Source organism: Orbilia oligospora (genome assembly GCF_000225545.1).
Source record: "Orbilia oligospora ATCC 24927 unplaced genomic scaffold scaffold00097, whole genome shotgun sequence".
NCBI classification, from domain to species: domain Eukaryota; kingdom Fungi; phylum Ascomycota; class Orbiliomycetes; order Orbiliales; family Orbiliaceae; genus Orbilia; species Orbilia oligospora.
Genome location: NW_011645654.1, coordinates 1,403,748 through 1,430,270, shown reverse-complemented (window position 1 = coordinate 1,430,270; position 26,523 = coordinate 1,403,748). Strand labels below are relative to the sequence as shown.

Below are 26,523 nucleotides of genomic sequence, written 5' to 3'. Positions count from 1 at the left end.
CGAATGGACGTTGAAGGTATTGATATTACTTTTCCTTGCTGTGTCCTTGCTGTGCCACTACCAAGGCCGTCGCTGATTGGAATATCAGATGCTGCATGTTTCTGTATGCACGGGTACATTTCGCAAAAAGCGCAGTACTAAGGAGTGATTCCCATTCACATATGTTTGAACTGTCCAAACTGGAAATGCATCTATACCCTTCATCGAGCCTCCCGCATCTTGCCAACATCTCGTCCTTGAAGCCAAAGCCTATTCAAAGGCTATACGAGGAGAAAAAGTTTCCTCAATTGACTTCGAAACCCAACCCCTTGATCTCCGTTATCTCGAACTTTTCCGAGGTTCCATCGGGCATCTCGACTCGATCCGTGCAAACGCAAAACGATATTAACGTCAAGGTTAATGCGGCTTCGGGCATCTTGCTACCTGCTTTTAGACTCGTGGTGTCTTGGGTGGGAGGCCAGGCCACACACCTTTTTAGCTCCCAGTCAAGAAAGTCTTATCTCTGAGTTAGGTTACCCCATCCAGATCAGCAGGCACCTGTGCATCTGTGTGTACTGGAATGCCCGCCTTTTAAATACCGGGAAACACGACCAGGCACAAGGGCAAAAAATAAAAACGATTCGGAGATGCCCAATTCATAAATTTTAAAACTTGCGAAATCCCCCGTTTTTTCTCACCTACTTTCTTACCTCTATCCTTCTGTTTTTCCTCTTTTCCTCGTCCGCGACGTTATCAACGGATAGTGACGACATCTCGATCGAAGACCTAGAAAGCGATACCTTTGTGTTACATTTTCGCGGCCAGGGGTTAATCACGACTATTCCATAACAGTAACAAAAAGCACAACAACAGACAACACCGCCGTGCAGTCGGTTCCAGGTTACTTGCAATTGCGCGCGATAGGCGAATGTGGATGGGAAGTTTTTCACAGTTATCAACAATACCTGTGACTAAAAAATACAAAATTTCGATTGATTAATGTCTGCCGAGATGGACATAGAACATGCCAGGCATAGGCCTTCGGCCGCGGTATCGTCAGTCGTAAAGGGTGACTTACCGACAGCCGATCATCCAATGTCGGCCGACGAAGAGGCATTGTATGCGCTTGGTTATAAGCAAGAATTCAAGTATGTAGACATTTGAAGAACTATTTTTAAGATTGATTTCTGACCCAAATTATCTATACAGGCGTGAATTCAGCTTATGGACAACATTCTGCGTTTCCTTCGCGGTTTTGGGTAAGCGAATATAACATCTACTACTGTATAAAATCACCGTAGAACAACGAACTAATAACTTATATAGGTCTTTTGCCGTCCTTTGCAAGTACACTATACTATGGTATGGGATATGCAGGAACCGCGGGTATGGTGTGGGGATGGATCATCGCTATGCTTTTTATACAGTGCGTCGCAATGTCTATGGCAGAGCTTTGTAGTTCTATGCCCACATCTGGTGGTCTTTACTACGCTGCCGCTGTCCTAGCACCCGAAGGATACGGTCCATTCGCCGCATGGATCACTGGCTGGAGTAACTGGATTGTGCAAGTCACTGCCGCCCCATCGGTCGACTACGCCATGGCAGCTATGATTCTCGCACTCGGATCGATGTCCGATCCGGAATACATTCCTACACAGTATCAAACTTTCCTCCTTTCAGTGCTAATCATGATTCTCCACGGCATTATTTCATCCATGCCTACCCTCTGGATTGCGCGTTTCAACTCTGTTGGCACTGTCATCAACATTATCGCCTTGGTGGCCGTCATCATTATCATCCCAGCCGGTACAACTCGCAGGAATCCAAGATTCAACCCAAGCAGCAGTGTCTGGGGTGACATCTCGAACATGACAGACTATCCTAGTGGCGTCGCCGTGCTTATGTCCTTCATTAGTGTCATCTGGACCATGTCTGGTTATGACTCCCCATTCCATTTAGCTGAAGAATGCTCAAACGCCAATATCGCCTCTCCACGTGCCATCGTCCTTACCTCTGGTATCGGTGGCGTGATGGGTTGGTTCCTTCAACTTGTAGTTGCCTACACTGTTATCGATATCGAAGCCATTCTTGACTCCGACCTTGGTCAACCTTTCGCTGCTTACTGTCTCCAGGTTCTTCCTTATAAGACATCCGTTGCTGTCACCGCTTTGACTATCATCTGTGCTTTCTCCATGGGTCAAGGCTGTATGGTTGCTGCATCTCGTGTCACCTACGCATACGCTCGTGATGACTGTTTCCCATTATCCAAGTACTGGAAGAAAGTTCACCCCCTCACCAAGACACCCGTTAACGCCGTCTGGTTTAACTGTGTGATCGGTATTTTGTTGCTTCTCCTCATTTTCGCCGGCGACATTGCCATCGGTGCTATCTTCTCTGTCGGTGCTATCGCTGCTTTTGTCGCCTTTACCATTCCAATTTTCATTCGTGTCTTCTTTGTTGGCGATAGGTTCAGACGAGGACCATGGCATCTTGGAAAGTGGAGCAGACCAATTGGATGGGCTGCTTGTGGATTTGTTGCACTTATGGTGCCAATTCTTTGCTTGCCGCAGCGCACTGGAGAAAACTTGAATGCTGAGGATATGGTAAGTCTACTCTACTATTTTTGGTCATTTTTGTTGATTAGTTAAACTAATATTTTTGATTTATAGAACTGGACTTGTCTTGTATATGGCGGTCCTATGCTCATTGTCACCATTTGGTGGTTCGTCGATGCCAAGAACTGGTTCAACGGTCCCAAGATCAACATTGAGCACAAGATGCTTGGTTCTAAAGGGAATGTCGTTGAAGGCGTTAATATTGGCCCCGACCACCATACTTCCGAAGACGACATTCTTGGGAAAGATAAATAAATCTTTATGATTTGGGCTCGTTCTTGTCTCTTGCAGTTTATCCTTTTGTTATTTGCTTTTGTTATTTTTGGGCATCTTTACCCACGCCCCGGACTTCTTTGGGTTTTATATGGATTCAGCAAGCGTTGGGATAGGGAAAGGTGCATTTAGGATATCTATGGGCTTTGTCTATATACGATCCTTATGTGGGATTATTTTATGTTAACGTTTAATCTTAGTATATATGATGATATATAATCTATCGACGAAATAGTCGAATTCAATATTAACGTCCAACCGTTTTGGAACTTCTTCCTGTCTGCAATAAACATACCAGAAGTACCTGGTAGAAAACACTCTTCGAGAAACGTTCATAAAAACTCGAACTTGTACTCTCAGAAAATTCATATAACGTTAACGCGTTAGTGAACGAAACGGAAATCTAACCTCTTCGTTCCTTCATCCTTGGTGTTATAGATGTAATCAATCCTCTCATCATTTGTAAGTTCTGCCCACTTGGCTTCCCGTCGTTCGTTCCTCTTGACATACCAAAACTTGACTAGCACGAATAGAACAATGTTCCATGATGCGATAGCAAGCAGGATTTTGTTACCGGTATAATCTAGAAAAGGGTAAATTAGCAAACCTCAGACAAGAATTATCAGAAGGTTGAATTCATATATACTCACAATGCGGCCTATCACCTTCACGATATATATTCGATGCAATGATATTCCCACTTTGCACGAACATATTATATAATGCGGCACTAACAGCCCTGGCGCGCACCGAATTCGAGTTTCTTGAATTCCACGCCACTAGGATGGCATGACAGTACGGATAACTCAACAATCCGGTCAACAATCCGTATCTAACCCAACCGTTTGCATCGGACGGTAATAATACCAATGCGAGCAGGAAGGGCCACATCCAAATATTCGATGCCATGGATACTAAAGAACGTTCGTTGAGCCATTCGCTAATTCGACTGATAATTAGGAGGTTCACGCCGAACATGAATTGCGAGGGGATGGTGAGGAGGTTGGCGTGTAGAGTGCTAAACCCCATTTGGCGGAGGATGAAGGCGAGGTAGTTTTGTGGTGGGGCTGGGGGGATGTAGGCTGTTAGACCAATGAGGTAGAGTGGCCAGAGATCGAAGTCTTTGAGACATTTCCAGAGGAGTGGTGGAGTGACACCTTGTCTGTGGGAAGAGAATCATGCATGTTAGTACCAACTAGTGTCCATTTCTACCAAGTTTTTGTAATAGGTAACATACCGATTATGCATATCGCCCTTTGAGGGATCATCTCTTAACAGACGGTTGACCAGGATTTTTTCTTCCCGCTCGTTGAACCACGGCTTCTTGCGGAATCTACCCTTGGTCTGGCTGGGACTTGCAGGCATGAGGAACCAACTTGCGATGCCGACAAGAGCGGTGATACCACCTTCGATCAGGAAAAGATATTTCCAACCGGACCAGCCGGCGAGACCTCGCATTTGGAGGATACCGGCGGCGAGGAGGGAACCGATCACATTGCAGGCGCTGAGGACGGTCCAGAACCAGGAGAGTCTGATTGGAAGTTCCTTTGCTTTGTACCAATAAGTGATGTAAAGGACGGTATCAGGCTGGCGAAAACCGTATGTTAGTATTTACCTAGGTACCCGCCAAGGGAACTTAAAGATATAGGATGCTCTCTTACAATAAATCCACCCATTAAGAAGCCTAGCAAGGCTCGAACAGCAAAGTACCCCGCCCGACTAGTCAATCCAATCTGCGACAATGAAACCACAGACCAAGCAAAGATGATAAATGGAATCCAAACATCTGGTCCCAATTTCTTTGAAATGAGGCCACTGGGTAATTCCGCAGACAAGAAACAGACCAAAAAGATAGTCTGGCCGGTATTGAAGTCATTAGTATTCATGCCCAATTCCGTTAGCATGTTATCCGTAATCGCTCGGTTGATATTTCGACGATTGATATCTAATGCGAAAAACATGATCCATGCCCACGTCATAACCCGCCAGTCGATTATGCGCTTCAGTCGCTTTTCTTCAGCGGCTGACCATGTGATTTCGGGATCAAACCGGTGACGGCCTTCATATGAAGCATTTTCGTAGACGCCACGCCAATATTCTGCGACCTTTGGGTCGGAGAAAATGTGGTTACCATAGGATCCGTAATCGCCATCAATGTCTTGTTCTGTGGCGGCGTCATAATCGCTTTGGTTGGAGCTACTGTCTGCATTAGCGCCAATTTTAGTGTCTTTGGAGTCGATTGGAGGCTCCTCGACAGCCGATTGGGAGGATTTTATATCCGCCATTCTTTTTTTAAAAAAATATGGGATTTTAAAATAAAAAATGGGGAAACGAGAATAGTAGGTTTGCGTGATCTGTGAGCCGCAATGGCGAACGACAGATGCCTTTCCGCGGAAATACTAGAGTTCTAGAGCGGACCCGCGGAGATGTTATAGTAAACCGCGGAAATGCCAGAGAAAAGACGGGGAAACTGCTATAAAATGCAGGGACGGATCCAGAAAATGGGATCAACTGGCCTGGACCTCCTAGAGGAAGAAGAGTACCAGACGGCCGGACCGACTGCATTTTATATCCCACGAAAAAAATCCTACCTATTGCTTTCGAGTTAATGTAAATTGAAGTTTCAAGCTTCCCCTCTTGAAAAAGTTCGAGCGACTCCACCTCCAAGAGAAAGCTGAGAATGAAAAAAGAATCACGCAATTAGCTATCTTTATATCATCACCGGTTTGCGGTTGCCACTTCGTTCATTCACTTTTTAGAGTTAATGTTGGAGCGATAAAGGCCTGGGCAGAAAGATAAGAAGCGCACATCAAACAATACGCATGTATGTACATACGGTGGACGCCGAGAGAGAAGGCACCAAAGCCACGGATCACGACATGGCCAATTCCCCTCCTCTGTCAATTGCGGATAATAAAGTCCATGGGGGTTATCTGCAATGCATGTTTCGCAGACTGGAATTTAGCTAAACGAAGCCTCGGTAGGTTATTTCGGCGAGGTGCTGACATATCATTCGCTTGGGTAACTTTGTCTACACAGTGATAGTACTTCTGATAAATGTGGAGACCAAATAGCCAAATGTTGAGGGTTCTAGAGTGGTACAGGTCGAAATGAGTATTCTGTGATATTGCCAAGTCTTGCGTGCTTCTATGGGAAATACAACATCATGGTGCGTTGCCAGTTTGGCAGTCAGATGTAACGGCTTTATACGAGTGACATTTGGAATCTTAACACTGGAAATATATTCAGAATCAAGAAGGAAGGCAGATTTTTACCCGTGGCAGATAGAAAAAAGCTTGATAGTGGGGCCGTAAGGGGCATATCAGGGAATTCCGATTGGCTGCGTGACGACAAGAACGTGGTTGTGCTTGGGGGTGGGGAAAACTTGGGGGTTGGCAAGACTAGTTGGGCTGCGAACGGTGCATTAAATTCCCATAGACTGAGCATGTGGTGTGCATTACAACATAGAATCTATAACTTGTGATCCCTGACTGCTGCTCCTCGCGTTCCAGATACAACCTCGTCAACGACATGCATTGCATGCAGCAGTTCCTCTTCTTGGAATTTTCTGCCAACGATCTGGAGTGACAGTGGGCTCCCAAGATAACCTTCCCTTTTCTCCCCTGCTAAGAGTATTAGTATTTCTTGTCATCTGTATAATAAAGTATTGATTTATAATGTATAATATCAAGCAGAGTTGATCCGAACTTACAGAGTTTTGTCCGATTGATCTTGTCCCAGCTGGTGCCGGTTTCCGCTCCCAACGGAGCTTCCAGATCTTCTCTCGTAACGTTCCTGGCTGGGATAGCCCCACTAGGCCAGTCGAGCATGTTGAACATGGAGGTGTAACCCGCACCATTCCAAGCGTCCGGTTGTGGGGTCGGGTGGGGGGCAACTGGACAGATTATGGCATCAAAACCCTGGCCGTCGCTGGACTTCCATAACTTCAATGACTGAGTAATGAGTTCTTCGTTTTTAGAATTCAGTTCAAATAGCTGTTTTAATGTAGCTGGGTCCCTGCGCTTCAGCCGTGGCGCTACCCACGGGACCTTTGGCTCTCCGGTTTTGTCGACGAGGTCGGAAGCCCAGGCACCTCCTTCGATACTCATCAATTTGTTCGAGAGTCCATGAAGTTGTTTGACAAACTTTGGAGGATCGTCAAGAACAACGACTTTATGGCCTCTTGACTGTAGCTGAGCGGCTGTCTCCTTCAAAACTCGTTGAACTGGCGGCAACGGAGTCGTGACAAGATCAGTCATCAGAACCAAGAACTTCATAGGCCTTGGCTTAAACTCTAGCGTTCTCCATGGCGAGAATAACACATGTGGTTCGCTTTCCCAAAGTTTTCCGTCCGATACGACTTTAAGTAGTAGTTCGCATGATCTGAGCGAAGTCGCAATTGGGCCGGTAGAGAACGACAGACCAACTCCGAAGCTTCCTGGCATGATAAATTCGCTGCCAACTTGTGAGACATATCTATGAGCCGACGGCTTAACTCCGTAAAGTCCATTACACATGGCTGGGACCCTGATGCTGCCGCCGACATCGCTGCCAATGCCTATCAGACTGCCACGGATTCCTATTAAAGCGCCCTCTCCACCACTCGATCCGCCCGCCGTGAGTTTCCTATTCAAAGGGTTCAACGCTCTCCCCCAAATTAAATTGACGGAGTCGAGGGACATCATCGTCTGTGGAATGTTGGTTTTGCAGTAAAACACCGCACCAGCATCTTCCAACACTGAGACGATCGAGGATTTTTCTTTTGCTGGGCGGAAACATAAGGCCACGACTCCGCTACTAGAGTCATAACCTGTGTAGTTAAAGTTATCCTTTAAGGATATCGGGACACCATGGAAAGGGCCGAGAGGAAGGCCATGTTCCTCAAGATGCTTGTCTAATTGCTTAGCTCGTTCGAGAGCTTTATCAAAAAAGATTTCTGTAAGACAGTTCAACTAAATAACAATTAGCGTCAAAACTACCTTATACAGTCGTATATAAAACCTGGCTCATTGAACTTACCAACTGTTGGGCGATAGCCGCGCGTTTGCAAAAGGCAAGTGTAACCTCATGGCAGGAATACATGCGTCGACGGATTCGATCCGCCAATTCAACGGCATCAAAAGTCTCAGTGATCTCGATTTCTCTGGTAGACAAAATACCAGATTCTCTAGGTATATGTCTGACATCGGTGACACTTTCATCGGGGAGGGATTTGAGTCGCCATTCTTGAGGAATGCGGGATTGTTGTTCGGCTTGCTTTCGCTTGACAATGTCAATGTATGCGGGAGATGCCATAGCTGTTGACTTTAATGGATCAATCAAATCGAATGTTAAGTTTTCGCAGATGAAATGCAATGCAACAACCTGTCTTGAAATCTTAAATGTCGACAATTGGCTTGTTACTCCTCACCCCATATATGTCGAAATCCCCGGCCTTGATATAAGTCCCGGATTTGTTCGCGGGAGCAGTTAGATTGACTTGGATTCAAAGTGAACAATCGAATGAGGATTTGTAAGTTTTAACGGCAATGCCGGATTATAACGATATCCTTTTGAGTTATCGAGGCGTCGAGACCTCGGTTAACAGCGTTCATATGCGTAGCATCGCGTGTCTGTGGGGTGTCGGTTCAAATCCAAAGCTAGCTGCTACACCTTATTCGGCGCAAAGCGGGATTCTAGGACGCCAACGACCACCCAATACGATATGAGGACTAGGTTCCCCGGATTACACGAATTTTATTGCGGGTTAGGCGTTTCTTAATAGTGTAAAGATCTAAATTTGATTGCCGGTAGTAAAAAACTGCACTGGTCTCGCGTCGCAAGCAACAGAGCTGCTTGTGCGGTTTTGTGGTAGAATGGGACAACAACACAACTGGATTTGACGTCTGTAACCGGCGCTATGGCACATATGCATATATATATGGCTCGCCAAACCCAATGTCAAGATCGATCACGCACTAAAATATCAAATGTAAAATAGTACTCTGGCTGTAGAATGCCAGTTTTTGTTTTTATACCGTACCAGGTTTTGATAGGTATATCTTAGTCCGGTATATCCATAAGTTGACTACTTCTAAGCTAAGCACGAGAGCTTATTCCGGAGCTCAAGCCTTCATCTCAATGGAGAGTCCGTATATGGATGTATGTACTCTGTATACCCAGCTAGGTACGTACCTAGGGATGTACTTTGCCTCATTTCAGGACTCTTTTAGACCGGTCAATGCCCTCACCTACCTTAAAGATCCCGGAAGCTCTTCCTAAACATGAAAAAGGTTCGTGAAATTTAAACCATTTAGAAATTAACATACGGTGTATTGCATTTTAGAAAGACTCGCGTCCGCCACTGCAGGATGACCGCCACTCTCTTGGCCACTACGTTTTGTGCACGAAGCCCCCAAGCCAAGGTTACGACAAGATTATGCAGAGCCACATATGCACTGTATAGCTGGGGAGGCGAAAGCTTAAACATTCACCGGTGCTTGTTTTGTGGGTCTACCTTGGACGGCGCAAGATTGATACCAGTGTCATGTACACGCGGTATGATTGGTGTAGGGGCCAAGCAGCCGCGATACACCTACGGCATTTATATATATATACGAGCTTGCCGCCAACTACGAGCTCGTTAGGATATACATATATTATACAGTCAATCTTTTGTAACGACAATTAAAGTGTGTGCTTCGAAATGTATGACAAGTATTAAATTTCGGCTGCTGCCTATGAACATGGCACTGATAATAACATCTAAATAAATACTTCAAGAATTCCGATGAAATTTGAGCCCGTTCACCTTCGGCCAACTGAGTCCCTTTTTTCCTATATGAATATTAAAAATCGAGAGGCTCACTAAACATATCGTTTGATCGATGTTATAAAATGGTAACATGTTTTAAACGACCCAAACGTTGGTGGACTTACTTTGTTAGGAATTTTCGACTACTATAAGGCCGTCGAAGTAGGTTTGTTCACCATATGGCTTGGCCTTTTCTGAGATTGTTGGCGGGGGTGTCCATGGGAGTTTTTCGACTTTCTCAACAGACGTAACTGTCGTATAGTCAGCAACAGTGTAGGTTGACATGGATATTTTGTTGTGAGTTGGGAACACTGTTCGCGCCTTTGAAGGGTCGACAGGCGTGGCGGGTAGCTCCGTAACTGATTGTTGCGAATATATTGACGATAGCTGTGAGTATACTGACGATGGTGATGAGAATACTGACGATGGCTGTGAATATATTGACGATATTTGTGAATGTATTGACGACGTTTCTGAATACATTGACGGTACCGGTGACCGCGCATTTACTGAGGCTGGGGTAGAGGTTGAAGAGCCTGGAGTATATGGAGGTGGCACAACATAATCGTCCATCATAAGCTCCTGAGCATATACTTTATACTTTTTCCGAAGTTTGCGAGCATCGGTCCCTGTTGTATTTGCTTCGATAACATCAAGTTTTTCGACGACTTGCGCCGTTGTCGCCCGTCGTTCCTGACGTTCATCAAGGGCAATCCCTATCATCAGTTCCTGGCGGATGGCTGATAGATTTCGATCAATCTTGTCGATTTGATACCTAAGGCCATCGAGCTCGCCGTTGACGAGCTTTAGTTTTTGCTTCATCTTTTTCATGGACTTCGTGTTCATTTTTAGGATTATTGCCTCCATCGAGCTGACGAATTTATTAATTCTGACTTCAGTGTCCCGGAGGTGGTATTCGCATCTTGATTTTTGAGCGCTTGATAGCCCTGCCCGAGAAAGATAGTCCTGAATGGTGCTTAATTGAACTTCGGTGCTTTTAACATTGTCGGATAAGTCGCCCAAACAACTTTCAGCGTAGTTCATCTCCTGTGCAAGACAGTAGAGTTTTGCGCCAATAGTTGCGAGCACGCCGGCAAGGCTTACACATACTGATCCTAACTCCATTTTGACATATGTAGTTGTCTGGCTTCTTCGGTCTCCTAAAACTAGCCCACAGGAAGTCCTCGATATTTGTTGTATTTTGACTGCAGCTGGTAACTGGTTTTATTTCAGTCTCGGCACCAGGCAACTTCTGATTTTATTTCTCGTTTGAGAGGCGGAAAGGATGTGGAATAGAGGGGTAAGGCGGCCAAGTTTGAAAGACGGGAATTTTGACTCCACTTTCGTCTTCGCTGGTTTTGAAAACCTTGCGTCTTGCCGTTCCACAAGCACATATGTACATGTATACATGTAGGTAAGTCTTATATTATGGAGTCGACACCGAATCAATTTTGATAATGGCATATTTTGCCGATCAAGGCGGGTGAGATGCATGTGGTACATCTTTTTCCAATACGAGGTCAATCTTTTTCGTGGTTAACCGGTTGGATGTTGTTCAGAGCATGCAGTATAAATCGTATTCGCGAGCATTTTGCTTGGCTGTTGTCAAGAACATCTCGTGCTCGTTTAGAGGAGCTTGTGCGGCTGATTGATTTTGAACAGGTGGCAACCCCTCCCTGAGCAAATATTATCGAGAGCTAACGATGTAGTACCGAGAGTTAAAAATCCATAGCCACAAATTGACCTTAGTAGCATAATAGTTTTTTTTCTCTTTAGAGGGATTCTATATAGCTATCATATCACATCGGAATCTTAGTCTCGACGTTGAAAATCTACATGATGAAATACCAGTATAATTAAAATTATCAGAAACAATTGAAGCCTTCCGGGGTTCCAAGGGAGTCCGGAAGCATCTCGTTAAATATACAAAATGATACTAGCTAGAATATATATTATTATGAAATTTCGTAAGATTGATCGATTTTTTCTAGAGTTTTTCAGTCATCCTCCTAGTTAACATTCCCCGATACCCTATTGCCTCAGATTTCTCGGCGCCATAAAAATCTTCATCCTCCTAACCCTATACCTATGTTCACCATCGGTGCGTCTATAAACACTTGGCGAGATCGTCGCACTTACTACACTGTCGTGCCTAGCCTCGCCAAATATTTGATAATCCTCTGGGTTGGCCTTAAATTCTCTAATCGCTGAAGTTTCGTAAGGGATTACCCCTTCGACTTGAGCATAATTACCACTCTGGAATAGAAACCCGAGTTTAAAATGATCGCGCTGCAAGCCTAGGCGGAGAATGACGAGTGCTGCGCTTCTTGCAATCGCCATGAGGCTTGCTTGACGGTTTTCACTCTTTATATTGTTGGGTGGAACATAAATCTGAGTTTCGCGCTCGAGATGACTGTACAAGAAGTCGACGGCGGCAGCAAAGGTGTCTTTGGCTTCAAGTTGGCGACAAACCGCGGCGCGGCGAGTCGGGCGATCGCCTCTAGCTGCTGTAAGAGTCGAACTACTAGTGAGAATTAAGATGCTATAATTCGGATCTCAGATGGCCTTACCTTGACGAATCCAGAGACGCTGCTCTTTGGAGAATATCAGCTGGTCCGCTATAGATCCGAAAATGTGGTACGCGAACAATGCCCGAAGCATAAATAATCTAGAATCTTGTCTATCAAGCAATGTCTTTCCTCGAAATAGGATACCTTCGCCATGAGCTTTTGGTCCTTGTACTGCTGGGTAATTCGCAGAACCCGGGAGTTGTAAATTTTCTTGGATATTAAAGTTTACTAGATGATCGGAGATTCGATCATCTAGCTGGTCAAAAAGCTTCGTGAGGCCGACGTCATCCAGTGGGGGATCGAATTGGACAACCGGCAGCGGCGCAGCTGGACTCGGGTTAGTGTTTGCTAAAGAGATATCGTTAGAATAAAGCTATCCCTTATCTCGAGAATTGAAGAGGTTGAAGACCTACCCGCATTTGGATCTCGATTCTGTCTCCTTGACTCTATATTCCCCATAGGAAGACTAGGAGGTGAATTTGATCCTTCCTCCTTCTGTGATATATATCTTCTTTTCCGGCGTTGTATCAAAATTATACCCAGAATTGCCAAAGCTACTATTGCAATGACGCCAATAACAACACCGGCTACCGCTCCGCCCGAGAAGCTGTTGCCGGAACTCGGGGGCTTCGGAGTTACAACTGGAGAGGTGATAATAGCGCCGTCCGAAGTTGAGGTACCGTTAGCAGTGGTGGTAGAAGTTAAGATTTCAGTGCTGTTGGTATTTGGGGGTCCCGAGATAGATATTGATGATGTTACTCTCGAGCTTCGAGCCGAAGTTGACGTTATAAACGATGAACTATTTGGTGGCAGCGTTCCTGGTGGATTAGTAGTTATGGTTTCCGTCCCCCCATTGCCTAGACTACTCGTAAATCCAGGACTAGCAGATGTTGTAGTCACCGTCAAGATATCTGTCTCAGTCGTTGTACTAAGAGAAGCCATTTTATTTTTTGCTATCGGCCAGCATGAACTCAGGGACAAGAATACCGGCTGGCTCTAAAGTTGATCCAAAAAGTCTGGCTTGCATACGTGCTAAGGGATAGAAACGTAAAACCGCTGCATATTGTATCGCCCTGAGAAAGAATAAATACTTACATATGTACTTACTTACCTACCGGCTGACTGACTTCTGGCTTGGCGAATGGGGCTCGAATATTCCCTGCATTCTGGGGGGGCTTGAAAGTCAGTGAGCCAAAGTTGCGAGGCTCATAATTCTGAACGTGCCGTGGGGTTTGAGCCGACGGGCTGGAATATCTCTTCTATCAGTACGTTCCGAGGTAGGATAGCGGGGCGAACTTTGATTTATCGAGTCAAAAACGGCAAGGAAGCTATGAGGCCAAGCCGATCTTGCGCACGAGGCTACAATTTATTACCAATTCAATCTGCATGATTATCGTATCACGGCTTCATTAAACATCTTTTTCGCGATCTTAATTGGGATTTCATTGGCGGAATCGAAGCTTTCTCTACAGCTAGCTCGCATGCATGGGTGTACTACAGTACGTCGTATGCATGGATGCGGCACAACCCGAGGATTTGTTGCATATTGATATCGTCAGCCAATAAGCGTCGAGCTCCAATGTCACACACTTGTGTATTGCATATATTGCGGCCTGCCTGAGCCCCTCCACTGAATTCATGAACTCTTGCAGGTGGCCAACATGAGTTAATTCGAAATCACCTCTGAAATATTTGTCTGTTGTTTGATCGGCCCCCTCTCAGCTCAGAAAGAGCCTCACCTAGAATAATCTTATTCGGATATATCCTTGTCAGTCCAGGTTTCCGGTGGACTGGATTCTTGTTCTTAAACATACTTCCTGGGTGTACACACTCTCGGCATTTTCTTCAGAGTTAACTTTCTCTCCATGCAATCTTTGAAGTACTAGTAAGCTTGATAAAAAAAATAAACTTATAAAGTGGATGCTTTTGGAAAATCAATACTGACTGTTCTCTTTATTATGTAACTTAGCTGTCCGCCACAAGATCAATACAATGCAATCTGACAAAAAACAAGTATTGGCCATTGCGATCGACTTTGGCACAACTTTTTCCGGTATTACCGTTCACTTCTCCCCCCTTCTCACTCGTGTATAGGTATCTACAAAATCGAACTTCTCGGATGCTAATCTTATGACGCTCGAGCGCACTCCTACAATTAGGTCTGACATATATGCGAGTCGGACCAAATGAACTTCTCTGTCATCTTAATAGGTGGCCAGGCAGTCCAGGGATAAATAACAAAGTACCCACGATAGTCAGTTATGAGCAGCGCGGAGGGTCTTGGGTTCCCAACGCCTTTGGTTATGCAGCGGAAAATGCACCTGCGAACCAGCGTTGCGCCATGTTCAAAATGTGCCTCGACGTGGAGCCTGAAGAAACAGCATGTAACCCTGCTTTCAGACCTAGCTGGGTTGATATGGGAAAGACTGTGACAGAAGTAATTAAGGATTTCCTAGATCTCTTGTATAACCAAATGCTCAGTGTCCTACAATCCCAAGGTCTTGGGCCTGAGAATCTGGATTATAATGTGTTGTTCACGGTTCCTGCTCAGTACGAGCTTTTGGAGGTTGAGAGATTCAGGACAATTATCAACTCTACAGGCTTTGGGAAGCATACCATTGGCGTCGCTCTAAGAGAGCCTGAAGCGGCCATTCTGTATACAACAAACCATGGCGAAAAGTTTTGGATGCCCGAAAACCAATGCGTCATCTTGTGTGATGCTGGTGGAGGGACAGTGGTAAGTACTCATAGTACTCTTCATGGCCCGGGTCAAAAACCCACTGAATAAAATGTATAAAACTTTAAAGATGAAAACTAATATGATTTTTATATGACTAGGATATTGCGTCGTACAAAATCTCGCAACTGCATCCAAAACCTAAACTTGAGCAAGTAGATATTGTGTCCGGTACTACCAAACATATAACCTTTTGACAAGTCAAGTTAACATAGAGCTAATCTACGCTCGTAGGTGAACCGTGGGGATCTATAAGAATAGATCGAAAGTTCAAAAGCTGGTTTTATGAAAAATGTATAAACGAGGAGTGGCAGTCATATTTTCAAACATCGCCGGAAGGGAAAATGCATTTGCAACGAATGTTGCAAAGGTTTATCGCCCAAAAAGAGGTCTTTGATAATAGCCCTTGGAGCGAGCACATTACAATTGAGCTCTCACCTCAAAATCTTTCGGGCCCTCGTATCCCCCCGGGATCTGGACTATTACGGATCTCGAGGTAATCGAATATTTTCTCTTAACTAATCTTTATTTTTGACAACTTTTGCTTACAGGATATTGGCAGGTCGGAAATGTGTGGATTTTTCGAAGAGTCCGTGAGTGGAAGCATAAATTGTTTGGATAAACATGTCAAGCGATGTATCGAAGAAGGGCTTCCGATCAAGGTTCGTGAAAAAAACATTAGGTCATGAAATCGTAAAATGTCTAACTTAGCATCGGCATAAGTCTATATTCTTAGTTGGCGGCCTCGGATCGTCACCATATCTTCTCTCAAGGGTGAAAGAATACACGGCGGGCTTGGCAGGGGATATTCAAGTATTTTCACCTATAAATGCGTAAGTTGGTGTGACTTGACCTCATAAAGTTACTACGACAATATTAGCTGATGAACTTAGTGAATATGCCGTGATAAGGGGAGCGATAGAATCCCACCAAGCCAACCTCCTTGGCTATGAAGATCAAATTGCTACCAAACTTTGCCCGGCAAGTTATGGAATCAAAGCAAATACGATATGGGATCCTGTGAAACACAACGAAGAGCTAGATGAGCAATACATTAACCCATTGACGAAAAAACTTATGGCCAAAAACCAAGTAGTCTGGTTAATTAAGAAGGTATGTTTGCGGTACTAACTTTTCGGTCCACAGTCAGATCAAACTATTTTAATTAACAGATTTAAATTAGGGAGAAAAAATCACGGGGAAAAGATTGGCAGAGCTCAAGGAGGAGTTTTCGAGGAGCTTTAAGAAATCCCCAGATGCGGTTTGGCAGGATTGCATTTTAATGTGCACCCTAGATGACCCACCATATCGTATCACAGAAGGTCAGCCTAGTCCTATTCTCAAGCAAATCATACGCTCTATTAACGATACCTCGATTCGCTGGAATAGATGTAAAACAAGTATGTGTTTTGAAATCGGATATGACGGGCCTCCCAAAAGATGTTTTCAAGAAGGAAAAGTCAGCAGAGCGCGGATTCTTTTTCAGACGTAAACGGTTTTATAGTTGCCAATTCGACATTGTATTCAGTGTGGGGTTGACAGATATGGAGTTTGCTTTATGGTTCAAAGATAAGGTCCGATCCGACTTGCTGAAGATTTCATGGACTGAACTATAGTACTGGCCACACGAAGCAGTTAATTCTCGGTCAAGCTTACGCTTACATATATATATAGAAAGGCTAGCTGGGTTCTCAGATCTGTTTTTTTTTGTACTATTGACATTTGTTGAGCCGCGCTCGTCAGGATATCGATATCACACTTACAAAATAATAATAATAATGGTCTTAAGATCTTGTGGATATATCGATACCGCCACAGTCTGAATATCGTGATTCATCTTGTATACCCCCCAATTTAAAATATATGTACGCAGTTCGAAGCCCGTAGGAATGTTTCTTGGTACCTAATAAAGATGACTAGGGAACTTCCAATACTTCACCTAAATGTGCCTTCCGTGGGCCTGGACGCGGCGGGTCTCGTTGCGCTGGCGGATCTCACCGTTGTCTAAGAGCGCGCTGCGCTAACAGGGACATCAACACTTTTAGACATGTTTATCTTAACTTCAGAGATGCACTTATAGCAGAGAGCTGTCGATGTAATCCTCGCCAAAAATTCGGGCGAACAGCCACTATGCGCAGTCTTGACGACGGGCCACGTCTTTCGCGTCGAGAACTCCGCCCTCGTATACTATTTAAGAAGAGTTGGTCGGACCGGCTGCCTGACCAGAGTCCATGTAGCACCAGAGGGACTTACGGGAGTCTCATCCTTTTTCATACCTACGGCCACGAACTGGATCTCGGGGCTCTCTTACCTTGCGGCAGTTTTCTGGGGAATCACCGTCCTTGTTCTACTTGTCCTATCACAGGATTGGTGGGGAGTTGCTGTAGTCGGCCTTCTTATAGTTTCACGCCTATGTTATATTATCGTCATGTGGGGGCGCACTAGACCTGGATGGTGGGGTAGTGATGAAATTGATAATAACGGGGATTTGCTGATTATCCTTAGCCAACATCGCTGGTTTAGTTTGACAGGGCGCGTAAATGGTCTCAAAAAGGTAACTTCAATGCAGTGGCTGAAGGAGCAGAACGACATACAGGGCCTAATCACCGGCCTTACCACCGTTATAGTATATTTAGCGGCTGCTCTGGTTACCAACATCGAACAGTTTGGCAAAATTCTCCTTTTATGCCAACTAATGGGTTCAGCCGGCCTTCTGGGTATTACAAATAAAACATCTAGTGTGTTACGGATGCATGGAGGGCTAAATGTTAAATTCGAGGGAAGGAAGAGATATGATAGGCGTCGCGACATGGTGGATGAATTGATCACCAGAGCATGTCGAGATGATTGGGCTGTGAAGCTAGATCGGATTCCCCGGGAGGCAGCTATCACAAGCGCGAGTATTGTTTTTGAGACGTTGACATGTACTACTACGCAATGAAGACGCTCTTGTGAACCTATACATGTATTCGATACCCTCGCTCTCGTCCGACGTCCGGCGGTACCACAGTTTTGTTACGAGACTGCGATGATACTCCCTCTTTCCTTAGGACGTCATTAGTCAACCCAATTATTGCAATTCTAAATATTTAGCTACTCTTGTAACATGTTAACAGTATAATCTAGTATATAGAGCTTTATGTCTGGCTAGATACTTACATAGCATAGCTAGACTGATTTGAAATATCAAAAAGAGTAGACAAACTTTAAACGCTATAACATAAGATCTTAAGATTGATGAGTCAAATGCAAAACCCCTAGTGTATATAAACTAAGACGTATACAAATAGAGATACCTCCATTTTAAGGTTTTCTGTTATTACAGGCTGTTATAACTGATCCCTCACAGCGGATCACAACCGACTCGACTTTTCTCACTTCAAAGTTCTGACTCGAGATATATATGCATATATACAGCCTAAGTATGCTACTATGTGTTGCTTTGTTGTATTTAATATTTACTCCCATGAAAATGAAAATGTTCAAAACCGAGTGCTGACAATTAATTGGAGGCTATTACAATCGATCAAGCGCCATCTCTCCATATGTCAGCTGATTAATATATAATCTAAACTAGGTATCTGTATACACATCACATAACTTGTTCTTGACATTCCTTAAGCTTCCAGCTTTGCAAATTTGGGGTTTCCTATCCACTAATTTCGGTCAATTAAATTGATCAATCAATACCAATACGTATACGCAACGGATCTGGAATAACCCCATCAAGCAATTATACTTCAAAAGAATCTTTAAATTACTTCTCTATGTCCGAAACTTCACGGGGTCTCTCCTTTTCTACGGAGTACCTCCTCCCAGGCCAACGTAGGTATTATATAAGATGTATGTGACAAACTAGCTAATCTGTGTCCGTGGAACCAAACTCGAGCTACCCCTGCCATCACCAGCCACCGCTTAATTTTATCAAACTTTCGTAATTGAGCCTCAGAAAAAGGAACAGAAATAGACCTGGCAGAGGGCGGACGGAGATTGCAAGAGGTTCAAGGCTAGTCTAAGTTCAGATCATGACCACGAGCATGGGTAGAATCTCTCTTTTTCCCAACTGAGTATACATACAAATGTCGAATTGATTCGAACTTCTAAACTCCGCGTCGGGGCAATATCATAGATAGTACACATATACAATTTAACTCGGACTGACTAAAGCCCTCAAGTGCAGTGACGTCCGAACCTAGTCAATTGTAAAAGCCACCAAAGCTCAAACACTCCAAGTCTACCCGAAATGTGTACAGTACGAGGTACTAAGCTCTGTAAGTACATAACATACCCGTGTTCATGAGTATGTCACATTGTGGATCCAGATACACCAACCACTGTGAGCTCGCACAGAGCCGCCACACACCCTGTTCGCAGATATCTGCCCACAGGTCCAGTCCTGCATGGTGTGGGGAAACCTCCAGAGACTGGTCCAGTATGTAAGCGCCTTCGTCCCGTCCCAGCTGCAAATAGTTCTATTTCAGAGTAGCTTCGCTCTCTAGTCTGGTACCGTGCGCCAGGCCGGGTGGGTCCCCTTGTCACTATTTCGAGCAACCAGCAGAGAAAACCTCGAATCGTGAACAAAATCTTGGGCCTGCATCCCCAAGATTTCGTAAGGCATTAAAAGGAATGGATTTCAGTTCCCGCCGATATGGTTCTTGGTAGCCTTTACTTCTCCCTGCATTCAGGCTTGGGTCGTCTTGCAGCCTTAAGTCAACGACACCGCCGCAACACATCTGCCCCAGCACAATCAGATGCACAGTCATCCGCCGCGGACAGTATTGCATTGACAACAGGCAATACAAATCTGCAGGCCATATAGCCCGTCTACAGAAGATCCCGAGATATTTCTAGTTTGCTCCTTGAAACGTCGAATCGCTTGTATTTTACGGTGATCGAGGCTGTCATTTTTCAGACCTATATATCTATCAACCAACTGTTGCATATTGTGAGTCTACACCGGTTTCCTTGCGCAGTTGTTTACATGCTTCAGCTCCATCTGTTATTATATAATCCAACATCTATATCCCAGCACTTCCAACTAGCTATACTGCTTTGCCGCAAAAGTCCAGTCATTATTGACCTTGGAACCCTAACTGTTTCACAATACCTTGGGGGTTTTGTCATGACAGATTAATTGTTCCTATGTTCTAGAATATACTACTTTTCATGACTTTAACATATTTAAAAATTGATGGCACAGTGTCACCACGCCCCGAAGTTCAAGGATTATCAGTCAATATCGTCTTTTGATATAACCTAATATTTATATCATTGCTCGTCACGAGTTGCTCTATTAATATTCTTTCAAGATATATTTCTTTCCCTCTTTACATTACATCACTCCCCCAATTATCACAATCATAAAAAGATTGTCGGTACGGCGCTTGTTCTTTCATTTCCTTTCTTCCAATTCCAATTCCATCTACATGCACATAATATGCATGGACTTTGCTAACAGTATAAACCAAAAAAAGTGAACTACAGTGGAGATCAGTTAACATGGCGCCCGCACCAACTGTTGAGCCCGGCGCTATCAAAACACTACCTGCCAGTCTAGCAGCGACAGCGATGCCCGATCCATCCGACTCTCCTTCCACAGATGGAAGGCTTCGATTTGATGCCAGCACAATAGCAGCTGTAGCCCTTGGTGTAGCATTGTTTTTCACTATCATTGGGGTTATCGGCTACTGTTTCTGGGTACAGAGACAGAAGAGGAACCGTTACAGATATCAAGTTGACGGCCTACGTGGCCATTGGGCTCGTATTGAACAGCCGCCAGCGCCCGTACAGACAGAGAAAACAAACTTCCCGCCAGCATATGCGAAAAGGATTTCTTTCTCTGCTCGACCTTCTTTTTCTAAGCCTTCAGCTGGAATTGATATTACGCAAATCGGACATCCAAAACTTATTCAAAGTTCTCAAGATATTGATCCCGTCTTTGCAGAACCAAAAGCTGCATATATTCGTGCACACAAAGGCTCAATTGCTGCCATAACAGAGCCACAGATTGGCAATGTCGATTTCGTACCGGAAAAGATGGCACCGCACACGGCCACAGCCATCCCACCGATACCACCCACAGTGGAAATTGCAAAACCCCCAGCAGTTCTTACTATGGATCCAAAAAAACGACAGAATGCTCCAAAGCTTAGCCTCCAGACATCAACAAAGCCTAGGGATTCTATCAATAATAACATCACGAGCACAATAGTGGCTGGGCTGCCAACCAACATCTATGTACCACCGACACCCTCGAGGACCGGCTTTGGTGATGTACCTTTCACACCTAGGACACCTCGACGAATGGATTTTGGCCCCGAGCCCCAGGCGTTCAAATCCGACAATCAGAAGTCCCAGTTCGAGTGCTTCTCGCCCAACAATACTCGGGCATATCGTAACCCAACTCCAAAGGAACGGTATCGATTTTCCGACCCTACAACACCTACCCCCGCAAGTGTGAGATCCGTCCGTTCGTTATCATGGAATGGCCGTACAAACGATCATACAGCGGGGTTTCAAACAATCACAGTGCAGACACCAATCTCACCTCATCAGCTTAGATCACCTACTATTTGCTTCCCAAGGCACCAAAATTTGATTCCTGGTGATCACTCAGACCTCGATCGTGAATCAATGCAAACACATCCCCACTCTCGAATTGTTAGTTCCCTAAGCACACAACATCATAAATCAAGTTCTCCGCCAGAGGAGCCACATCGAAAAATAAAGAAACCAAAGCTTAAGATTATCCCAGCGAAGGACGATGACGAAATCCTAACCGACGATGACGCATCTATTATAGAAAGCGAATGTGATAGTAGTGATGAATCGTCGGAGACTACTGCCAAAATGTTCACCCACAATAACCGTAGTTCGGTTCGAACAGGACGCACTGGCAGTACCCGTTTCTCACAAGACTCAATACCGAACCCTCCCCTTACACCTTTCTATGGGGAAGTGAAGGACAACAATCCATACATCAACCAAATGGAAGCAAAACGCAAAGCCAATGGGTTAACTTTAAGTACGATGGATACTCCAACCAGGACCCTATCTTCTCCAGGTATTGAAATAGTGACCAGACCCGGCGATGAATCACCTCCACTCTCGCCAGTTACATTCCGCATTGATACCAACCCTGGATCCATGACACCCAAGCTACCATACAAATTGGAACCTTATGATCGTATTGAAGCCGACAGAATTAACGATGGATCATATCCCCCTGAGTGGAAAATACAGATGGAACGTCAAGCTACTGAAGAAGGTCTCGCCCGAAGGGAGCGTGACCCACGGCCCAAGTCAATCGGCAATAGTCTCGCACCGCCCACTAAGAGCTCCAAAACCAAGGGCGTCTCTTTCCGATTGAGCGGTCATCGTCGAGACGCTTCCGACGAGAAACCAATTTTGCCTAAGATTGACGTCTCACTTGCGGAAACTATGAAGCAAATGCGACCAAACTTTTACAAAATCGGAACAAATGACAGCGATATTTCAATGATCTAAGAACCATTTGATCATTTCAATTTACAATTTTCTTTCCTACTATTACTACTACCACCGCCTGGTCTACTCTCTTTCTAGCTACACTCGTTATACACACGGCCTTGGAGTTTGCGGTGTTTTCTTACTTCTTTCGTGGGCGTTTTGGATTTCTTTCTTTCTCCTTTCGAATTATTGTGGCGGCATTTGCGGCGCTTTCTAGATTCTTTGTATCTATTACTTCTGCACTTTACATGACCTGGCTTCGGTGCCACCATATCTCACGGAAGGTAACCACATTTGGTCCTTTCAAGCGAAAGCCTAGCCGGCGTTCGTATTTTCCTTCATCTGATCAATTGATCCACTTTTTTTCTACTTCAATTCTCTCAGAATACCATTACTTCCTTGTATACGTACATGTACATACAATAGTTAACAGCACCTGTGAGGCTTAACTGAGCTCCACAGCACCCGCATGGGCGCTAATCGGTCCCATATGAATGGTCAAAAGTTTCAATCCTGTACAACTTCTCCATTGAAGAAAATATTGAGCCTCAATTAAAATCTAATCCACTCAGATTTGTTTCACGAAATGACCCACCCGTAAACAATTCCACAGACCCATCCTGGCACAGTGATGTTCAAGCTTTTGAGCTTTGAACCCCATAATTTGCGTTGAGCCGTTGGCATTTTCCTTCCTTCCACTCAAAATCCTTGACGAATATTCTAAATATAGTAACATCACTCCAAAGCGAAAGCGCTTAGGCACGTCAAAGAGTGGGTCCCACGGTGGTGGGTCCAGGGCGAACAGCTCAAAGCTAGCTCTTTGCTCCACTACCACAAAATGTCATTCCTCACAAACACGATCAAGCAAGCCGCTTCAACCAGCCATTACTAGAAAAAACCGATGCAATGACCACCAACTTTGTCTCGGACGAAATGCATAGTCCAATTGAAGACGATATTAACGCTTCAACTGCCGAAGCGGTAGAGTTTGAGAGTTCCCAATCGTTGATAATGCATCCAACAGCTCCAGAAAACGAGGCTCATGCAGAAGCAGAATCGGGTAATGAGCATCGCGGAGCTCAAGCAGCTTCGTTGACTGGGTTATACATATCGCATTTCTTGTCAACATGGAATGCTAGGACCTATGAATTTGCGGCTGTAAGTCAATTGTTTCGACGCCTACCTTTTGGCTTGAAACAAGTTAATCCTGGCGCTTGGGAGATGGGATGAAAAAAATGGATGGCTAAGGAGAAATCTGGGGTTGGAATTTTAGGTCGTATTCACTGTTGAGGCCTTCCCGAATACACTTCTTCCAGCGTCGATTAGGTTAGTGCTCCCGCCGCATGATACATCTAAATCTAGCGAAATATATCAAGAAAAATGTAATGGAGATATCGTGGTTGTTTATCACTGAATATCTACGGATCCTCCGGTCGGCCCTCTCGATTAGGGACTGATCATTAAAAGATTTGTATTTTCGCTTAGCTAAGTACTTGTCCCGGAGCCACATACGTGTATACGCTCTCCTAGATTTTGAATCAAGATAAAGTGAACGCATTGGGAAAAAGAATGCTGACCGAATACCAAGTGGTATCGCACAATGCCTCGCGGCAATTATATTTTCCCCATCTGTGGGTATCTGGGCCGATCGATGTCCTTCACGACTGAAATCCCTCAAAAAGACCATTTTGGTTCAAAGATTAGCTGTACTTACAGCATGTAGTTGTTGGATGGTGTTACTTTGGTCGGGTCGCGATACGTCATCACCACATGGCGTTGTTTTGAAGTGGGCCGTTTTGGCGGTGATTGTGATACTTAGCTGCATTGAGCGACTCGCAGCCGGCGGGAATGTCGTTGTTATGGAGAGGGATTGGGTACGTATCTTTTTATCAAGTCTCAGTTTTTGCATTGCTTTACCTTACTGCCGGGTACCCGAGCTCAAGTTAGATATTTTTACGTTCCTCTCGGCTCTAATGTTGTTGGAACAGTCTAGAACCTCTAGTGGTTGATAGGTTCTAGATTGCTATTGTGCTCATGATTTGCTGTTAAAAGAAAATATTGATCAACTAACAGGGAGATCCGTTACAATACATGATTTAGGTACCAACACTTGCTCCTTCTGTTGGAGATTCATTGCATTACCTCAATGCAACTATGAGAAGGATAGACCTGATATGTAAAGTTTTGGCTCCTGGATTCGTAACGTTACTGCCTACTGGGTTTTCCGCCATTGAAAGTACCAAAGATCACTCGGTATTTTGGAGCGTCGTTGTAATTGCGGCTATCTCCGCGTTGAGCCCCTGGGTAGAATGGCTTTCTGCACAGCGAGTTTGGGAGAATAATGACCTCCTGCAGGCTCCAAAGGTCATGGAAGAGCAGCAAGCACAAGGAAGGGAAGTGGAGAACAGATATACAGGTACTCTTGACCAATATCTAAGAGGGAAGGCGTCAGGGTTTGTGCGATTCTGCAACAGTGCAGTTTTTCTACGTAAGTCTAGATTCATCCTACAGCCATAAACCTAGAGTTATACCTAGAGTTATACCAACTGTTATACTAACTGTTATACTAACTGACGAAACAAGCAACGATATCCATTTCGCTTCTGTACTTATCCGTACTAACGTTCTCGTCGCCGATGATTACGTTCCTCCTAAATGCCGGTTTTACTCTCCCTGTTGTTACAACGGCACGGTTGTTTAGCAGCGTTCTTGAAGTGAGCGCTACGGCAGTTATGCCATGGGGCGTAAAGACATTGAGGGACCGTCCGGTAAAGTATTGGAGACCGGCTGATGAAGATCAGCTCGTGCTTCTTGAAGAATATCCACCAGGCCGACCTAATATCGATAAAGCTGAAGTTGAGCGAGTTGGTCTGTGGGCTGTCTGGTGGATGACATTATCACTGGTATGTTTTGAAACATTTCCTACCACGGGACTACCCCCTAGAAGAGCTCTGAAATCAAATTTAGAACATTATTGATTGTGGGGTCGATTAAATTCGGCTGGTAAATGTAGATGCCTGCAGTATATGGGGTCGCAGGACTGACTTCAACTCCTAACACCTCTCCGGCCGGCCTTCCACTTCCGCACTTTTCTATCCCCATGCTCCTCAGCGTCGCATTCTCACGCATCGGTCTATGGACATATGACCTCGCCTACTCACAGCTACAGCAGACCCTCCCTCCTCCCTCACTCCGAGGAGAATTCACAGGCATCGAGCAGAGTTTTGTCTCAACAGCCGAGCTTTTGCAGTGGACTTTGACGGCAATTTTAAGCCGCCCGGAGGACTTTGATGTGTTGGCTGTGATTAGTTGGACAAGTATACTTGGGGCGGCGGGATGTTATGCCTGGTTTATCAGGAAGAGGAGGGGTCATTTGTTGCATGTTAAGGTCTCGACGTGTTGTAAGACTTGAACTATGGTGGACTCGAGCTGGGCTGGTTGTGTAACATATTCATCTATCTCGATAGATCTACGAAACAGCCCCTTATCGGCATAAATCGGCACTGAAACTTGTTGTCGAACATCTCTCAATCTGGTCATTGCCTGATTGAGAAGACCGTCGATAACCTTTTCGCAACGCAAAAAAAAATGCAACGTTTCAGTTTTAGAAAAGAGTGTTGCGCATGGTGCCATGTCGTCTTGTTCCCTATCTAGGCTGGGCGTCAATGTGGTCTCGAACGTGCTAGAAGGCAACCAGGTCTAGATGCGAGATAGGTTAGAAGGCTGGCGAATTGAAAACCCCTCAGCAGGTGATGTAATCTTGAATTAGGAAATCATAACCGGATTTTTCTTTCTTTCGGGAATGAGATCTTAGATCATTCTCTAGGTTCCCTAGATTACTCCGAGCTCGAGCTCCCCTAGCATACCCGCTTCACGCTAACATACGGGGCGTGAGCCAAGCTACACGGGGGAGAACCTAGTTTCTTAATGACTATTGTATCTAGCAATAGGTTTACGAGAGAATATCGACACGTATGCAATAATGATCCCATTAGGTTGGCACGCCTGAGTTCGTCATGGAGTTTTACCCCTCTACAAAAATGGCTTAGGTTTCCCCACCTCATTACC

General features: G+C 44.8%; 11 protein-coding genes across 11 annotated transcripts; 7 read left to right on the top strand and 4 right to left on the bottom strand.

The window, feature by feature from the left end:
- Positions 1-990: 990 nt before the first annotated feature.
- Positions 991-2,849, top strand: AOL_s00097g426 (uncharacterized protein; the record flags this gene model as incomplete). The annotated part of the gene is made up of 4 exons (XM_011126259.1): positions 991-1,127; positions 1,189-1,238; positions 1,306-2,582; positions 2,649-2,849. The coding sequence occupies 4 exons, from the start codon at positions 991-993 to the stop codon at positions 2,847-2,849; spliced, it is 1,665 nt and encodes a 554-aa protein (XP_011124561.1).
- Positions 2,850-3,250: 401 nt separating this feature from the next.
- AOL_s00097g425 (uncharacterized protein) lies at positions 3,251-5,152 on the bottom strand (the record flags this gene model as incomplete). Its single annotated transcript, XM_011126258.1, has 4 exons — positions 3,251-3,450; positions 3,518-4,029; positions 4,105-4,454; positions 4,529-5,152. The coding sequence occupies 4 exons, from the start codon at positions 5,150-5,152 to the stop codon at positions 3,251-3,253; spliced, it is 1,686 nt and encodes a 561-aa protein (XP_011124560.1).
- Positions 5,153-6,338: 1,186 nt separating this feature from the next.
- On the bottom strand, positions 6,339-8,162 carry AOL_s00097g424 (uncharacterized protein; the record flags this gene model as incomplete). The annotated part of the gene is made up of 3 exons (XM_011126257.1): positions 6,339-6,490; positions 6,580-7,819; positions 7,887-8,162. The coding sequence occupies 3 exons, from the start codon at positions 8,160-8,162 to the stop codon at positions 6,339-6,341; spliced, it is 1,668 nt and encodes a 555-aa protein (XP_011124559.1).
- Positions 8,163-9,789: 1,627 nt separating this feature from the next.
- AOL_s00097g423 (uncharacterized protein) lies at positions 9,790-10,785 on the bottom strand (the record flags this gene model as incomplete). Its single annotated transcript, XM_011126256.1, has 1 exon — positions 9,790-10,785. One exon carries the CDS (start codon positions 10,783-10,785, stop codon positions 9,790-9,792), a length of 996 nt encoding a protein of 331 aa, XP_011124558.1.
- Positions 10,786-11,691: 906 nt separating this feature from the next.
- On the bottom strand, positions 11,692-12,689 carry AOL_s00097g422 (uncharacterized protein; the record flags this gene model as incomplete). The annotated part of the gene is made up of 3 exons (XM_011126255.1): positions 11,692-12,167; positions 12,231-12,578; positions 12,644-12,689. The coding sequence occupies 3 exons, from the start codon at positions 12,687-12,689 to the stop codon at positions 11,692-11,694; spliced, it is 870 nt and encodes a 289-aa protein (XP_011124557.1).
- Positions 12,690-12,795: 106 nt separating this feature from the next.
- On the top strand, positions 12,796-13,230 carry AOL_s00097g421 (uncharacterized protein; the record flags this gene model as incomplete). The annotated part of the gene is made up of 1 exon (XM_011126254.1): positions 12,796-13,230. The coding sequence occupies one exon, from the start codon at positions 12,796-12,798 to the stop codon at positions 13,228-13,230; it is 435 nt and encodes a 144-aa protein (XP_011124556.1).
- A 1,341-nt stretch (positions 13,231-14,571) lies between these two features.
- Positions 14,572-16,583, top strand: AOL_s00097g420 (uncharacterized protein; the record flags this gene model as incomplete). The annotated part of the gene is made up of 8 exons (XM_011126253.1): positions 14,572-14,967; positions 15,069-15,138; positions 15,202-15,463; positions 15,530-15,629; positions 15,691-15,800; positions 15,861-16,080; positions 16,151-16,289; positions 16,357-16,583. 8 exons carry the CDS (start codon positions 14,572-14,574, stop codon positions 16,581-16,583), a joined length of 1,524 nt encoding a protein of 507 aa, XP_011124555.1.
- An 812-nt stretch (positions 16,584-17,395) lies between these two features.
- AOL_s00097g419 (uncharacterized protein) lies at positions 17,396-17,908 on the top strand (the record flags this gene model as incomplete). The annotated part of the gene is made up of 1 exon (XM_011126252.1): positions 17,396-17,908. One exon carries the CDS (start codon positions 17,396-17,398, stop codon positions 17,906-17,908), a length of 513 nt encoding a protein of 170 aa, XP_011124554.1.
- Positions 17,909-20,466: 2,558 nt separating this feature from the next.
- Positions 20,467-22,473, top strand: AOL_s00097g418 (uncharacterized protein; the record flags this gene model as incomplete). The annotated part of the gene is made up of 1 exon (XM_011126251.1): positions 20,467-22,473. One exon carries the CDS (start codon positions 20,467-20,469, stop codon positions 22,471-22,473), a length of 2,007 nt encoding a protein of 668 aa, XP_011124553.1.
- An 888-nt stretch (positions 22,474-23,361) lies between these two features.
- AOL_s00097g417 (uncharacterized protein) lies at positions 23,362-23,869 on the top strand (the record flags this gene model as incomplete). Its single annotated transcript, XM_011126250.1, has 2 exons — positions 23,362-23,613; positions 23,729-23,869. 2 exons carry the CDS (start codon positions 23,362-23,364, stop codon positions 23,867-23,869), a joined length of 393 nt encoding a protein of 130 aa, XP_011124552.1.
- Positions 23,870-24,609: 740 nt separating this feature from the next.
- On the top strand, positions 24,610-25,867 carry AOL_s00097g416 (uncharacterized protein; the record flags this gene model as incomplete). Its single annotated transcript, XM_011126249.1, has 3 exons — positions 24,610-24,943; positions 25,039-25,358; positions 25,469-25,867. 3 exons carry the CDS (start codon positions 24,610-24,612, stop codon positions 25,865-25,867), a joined length of 1,053 nt encoding a protein of 350 aa, XP_011124551.1.
- Positions 25,868-26,523: the final 656 nt, after the last annotated feature.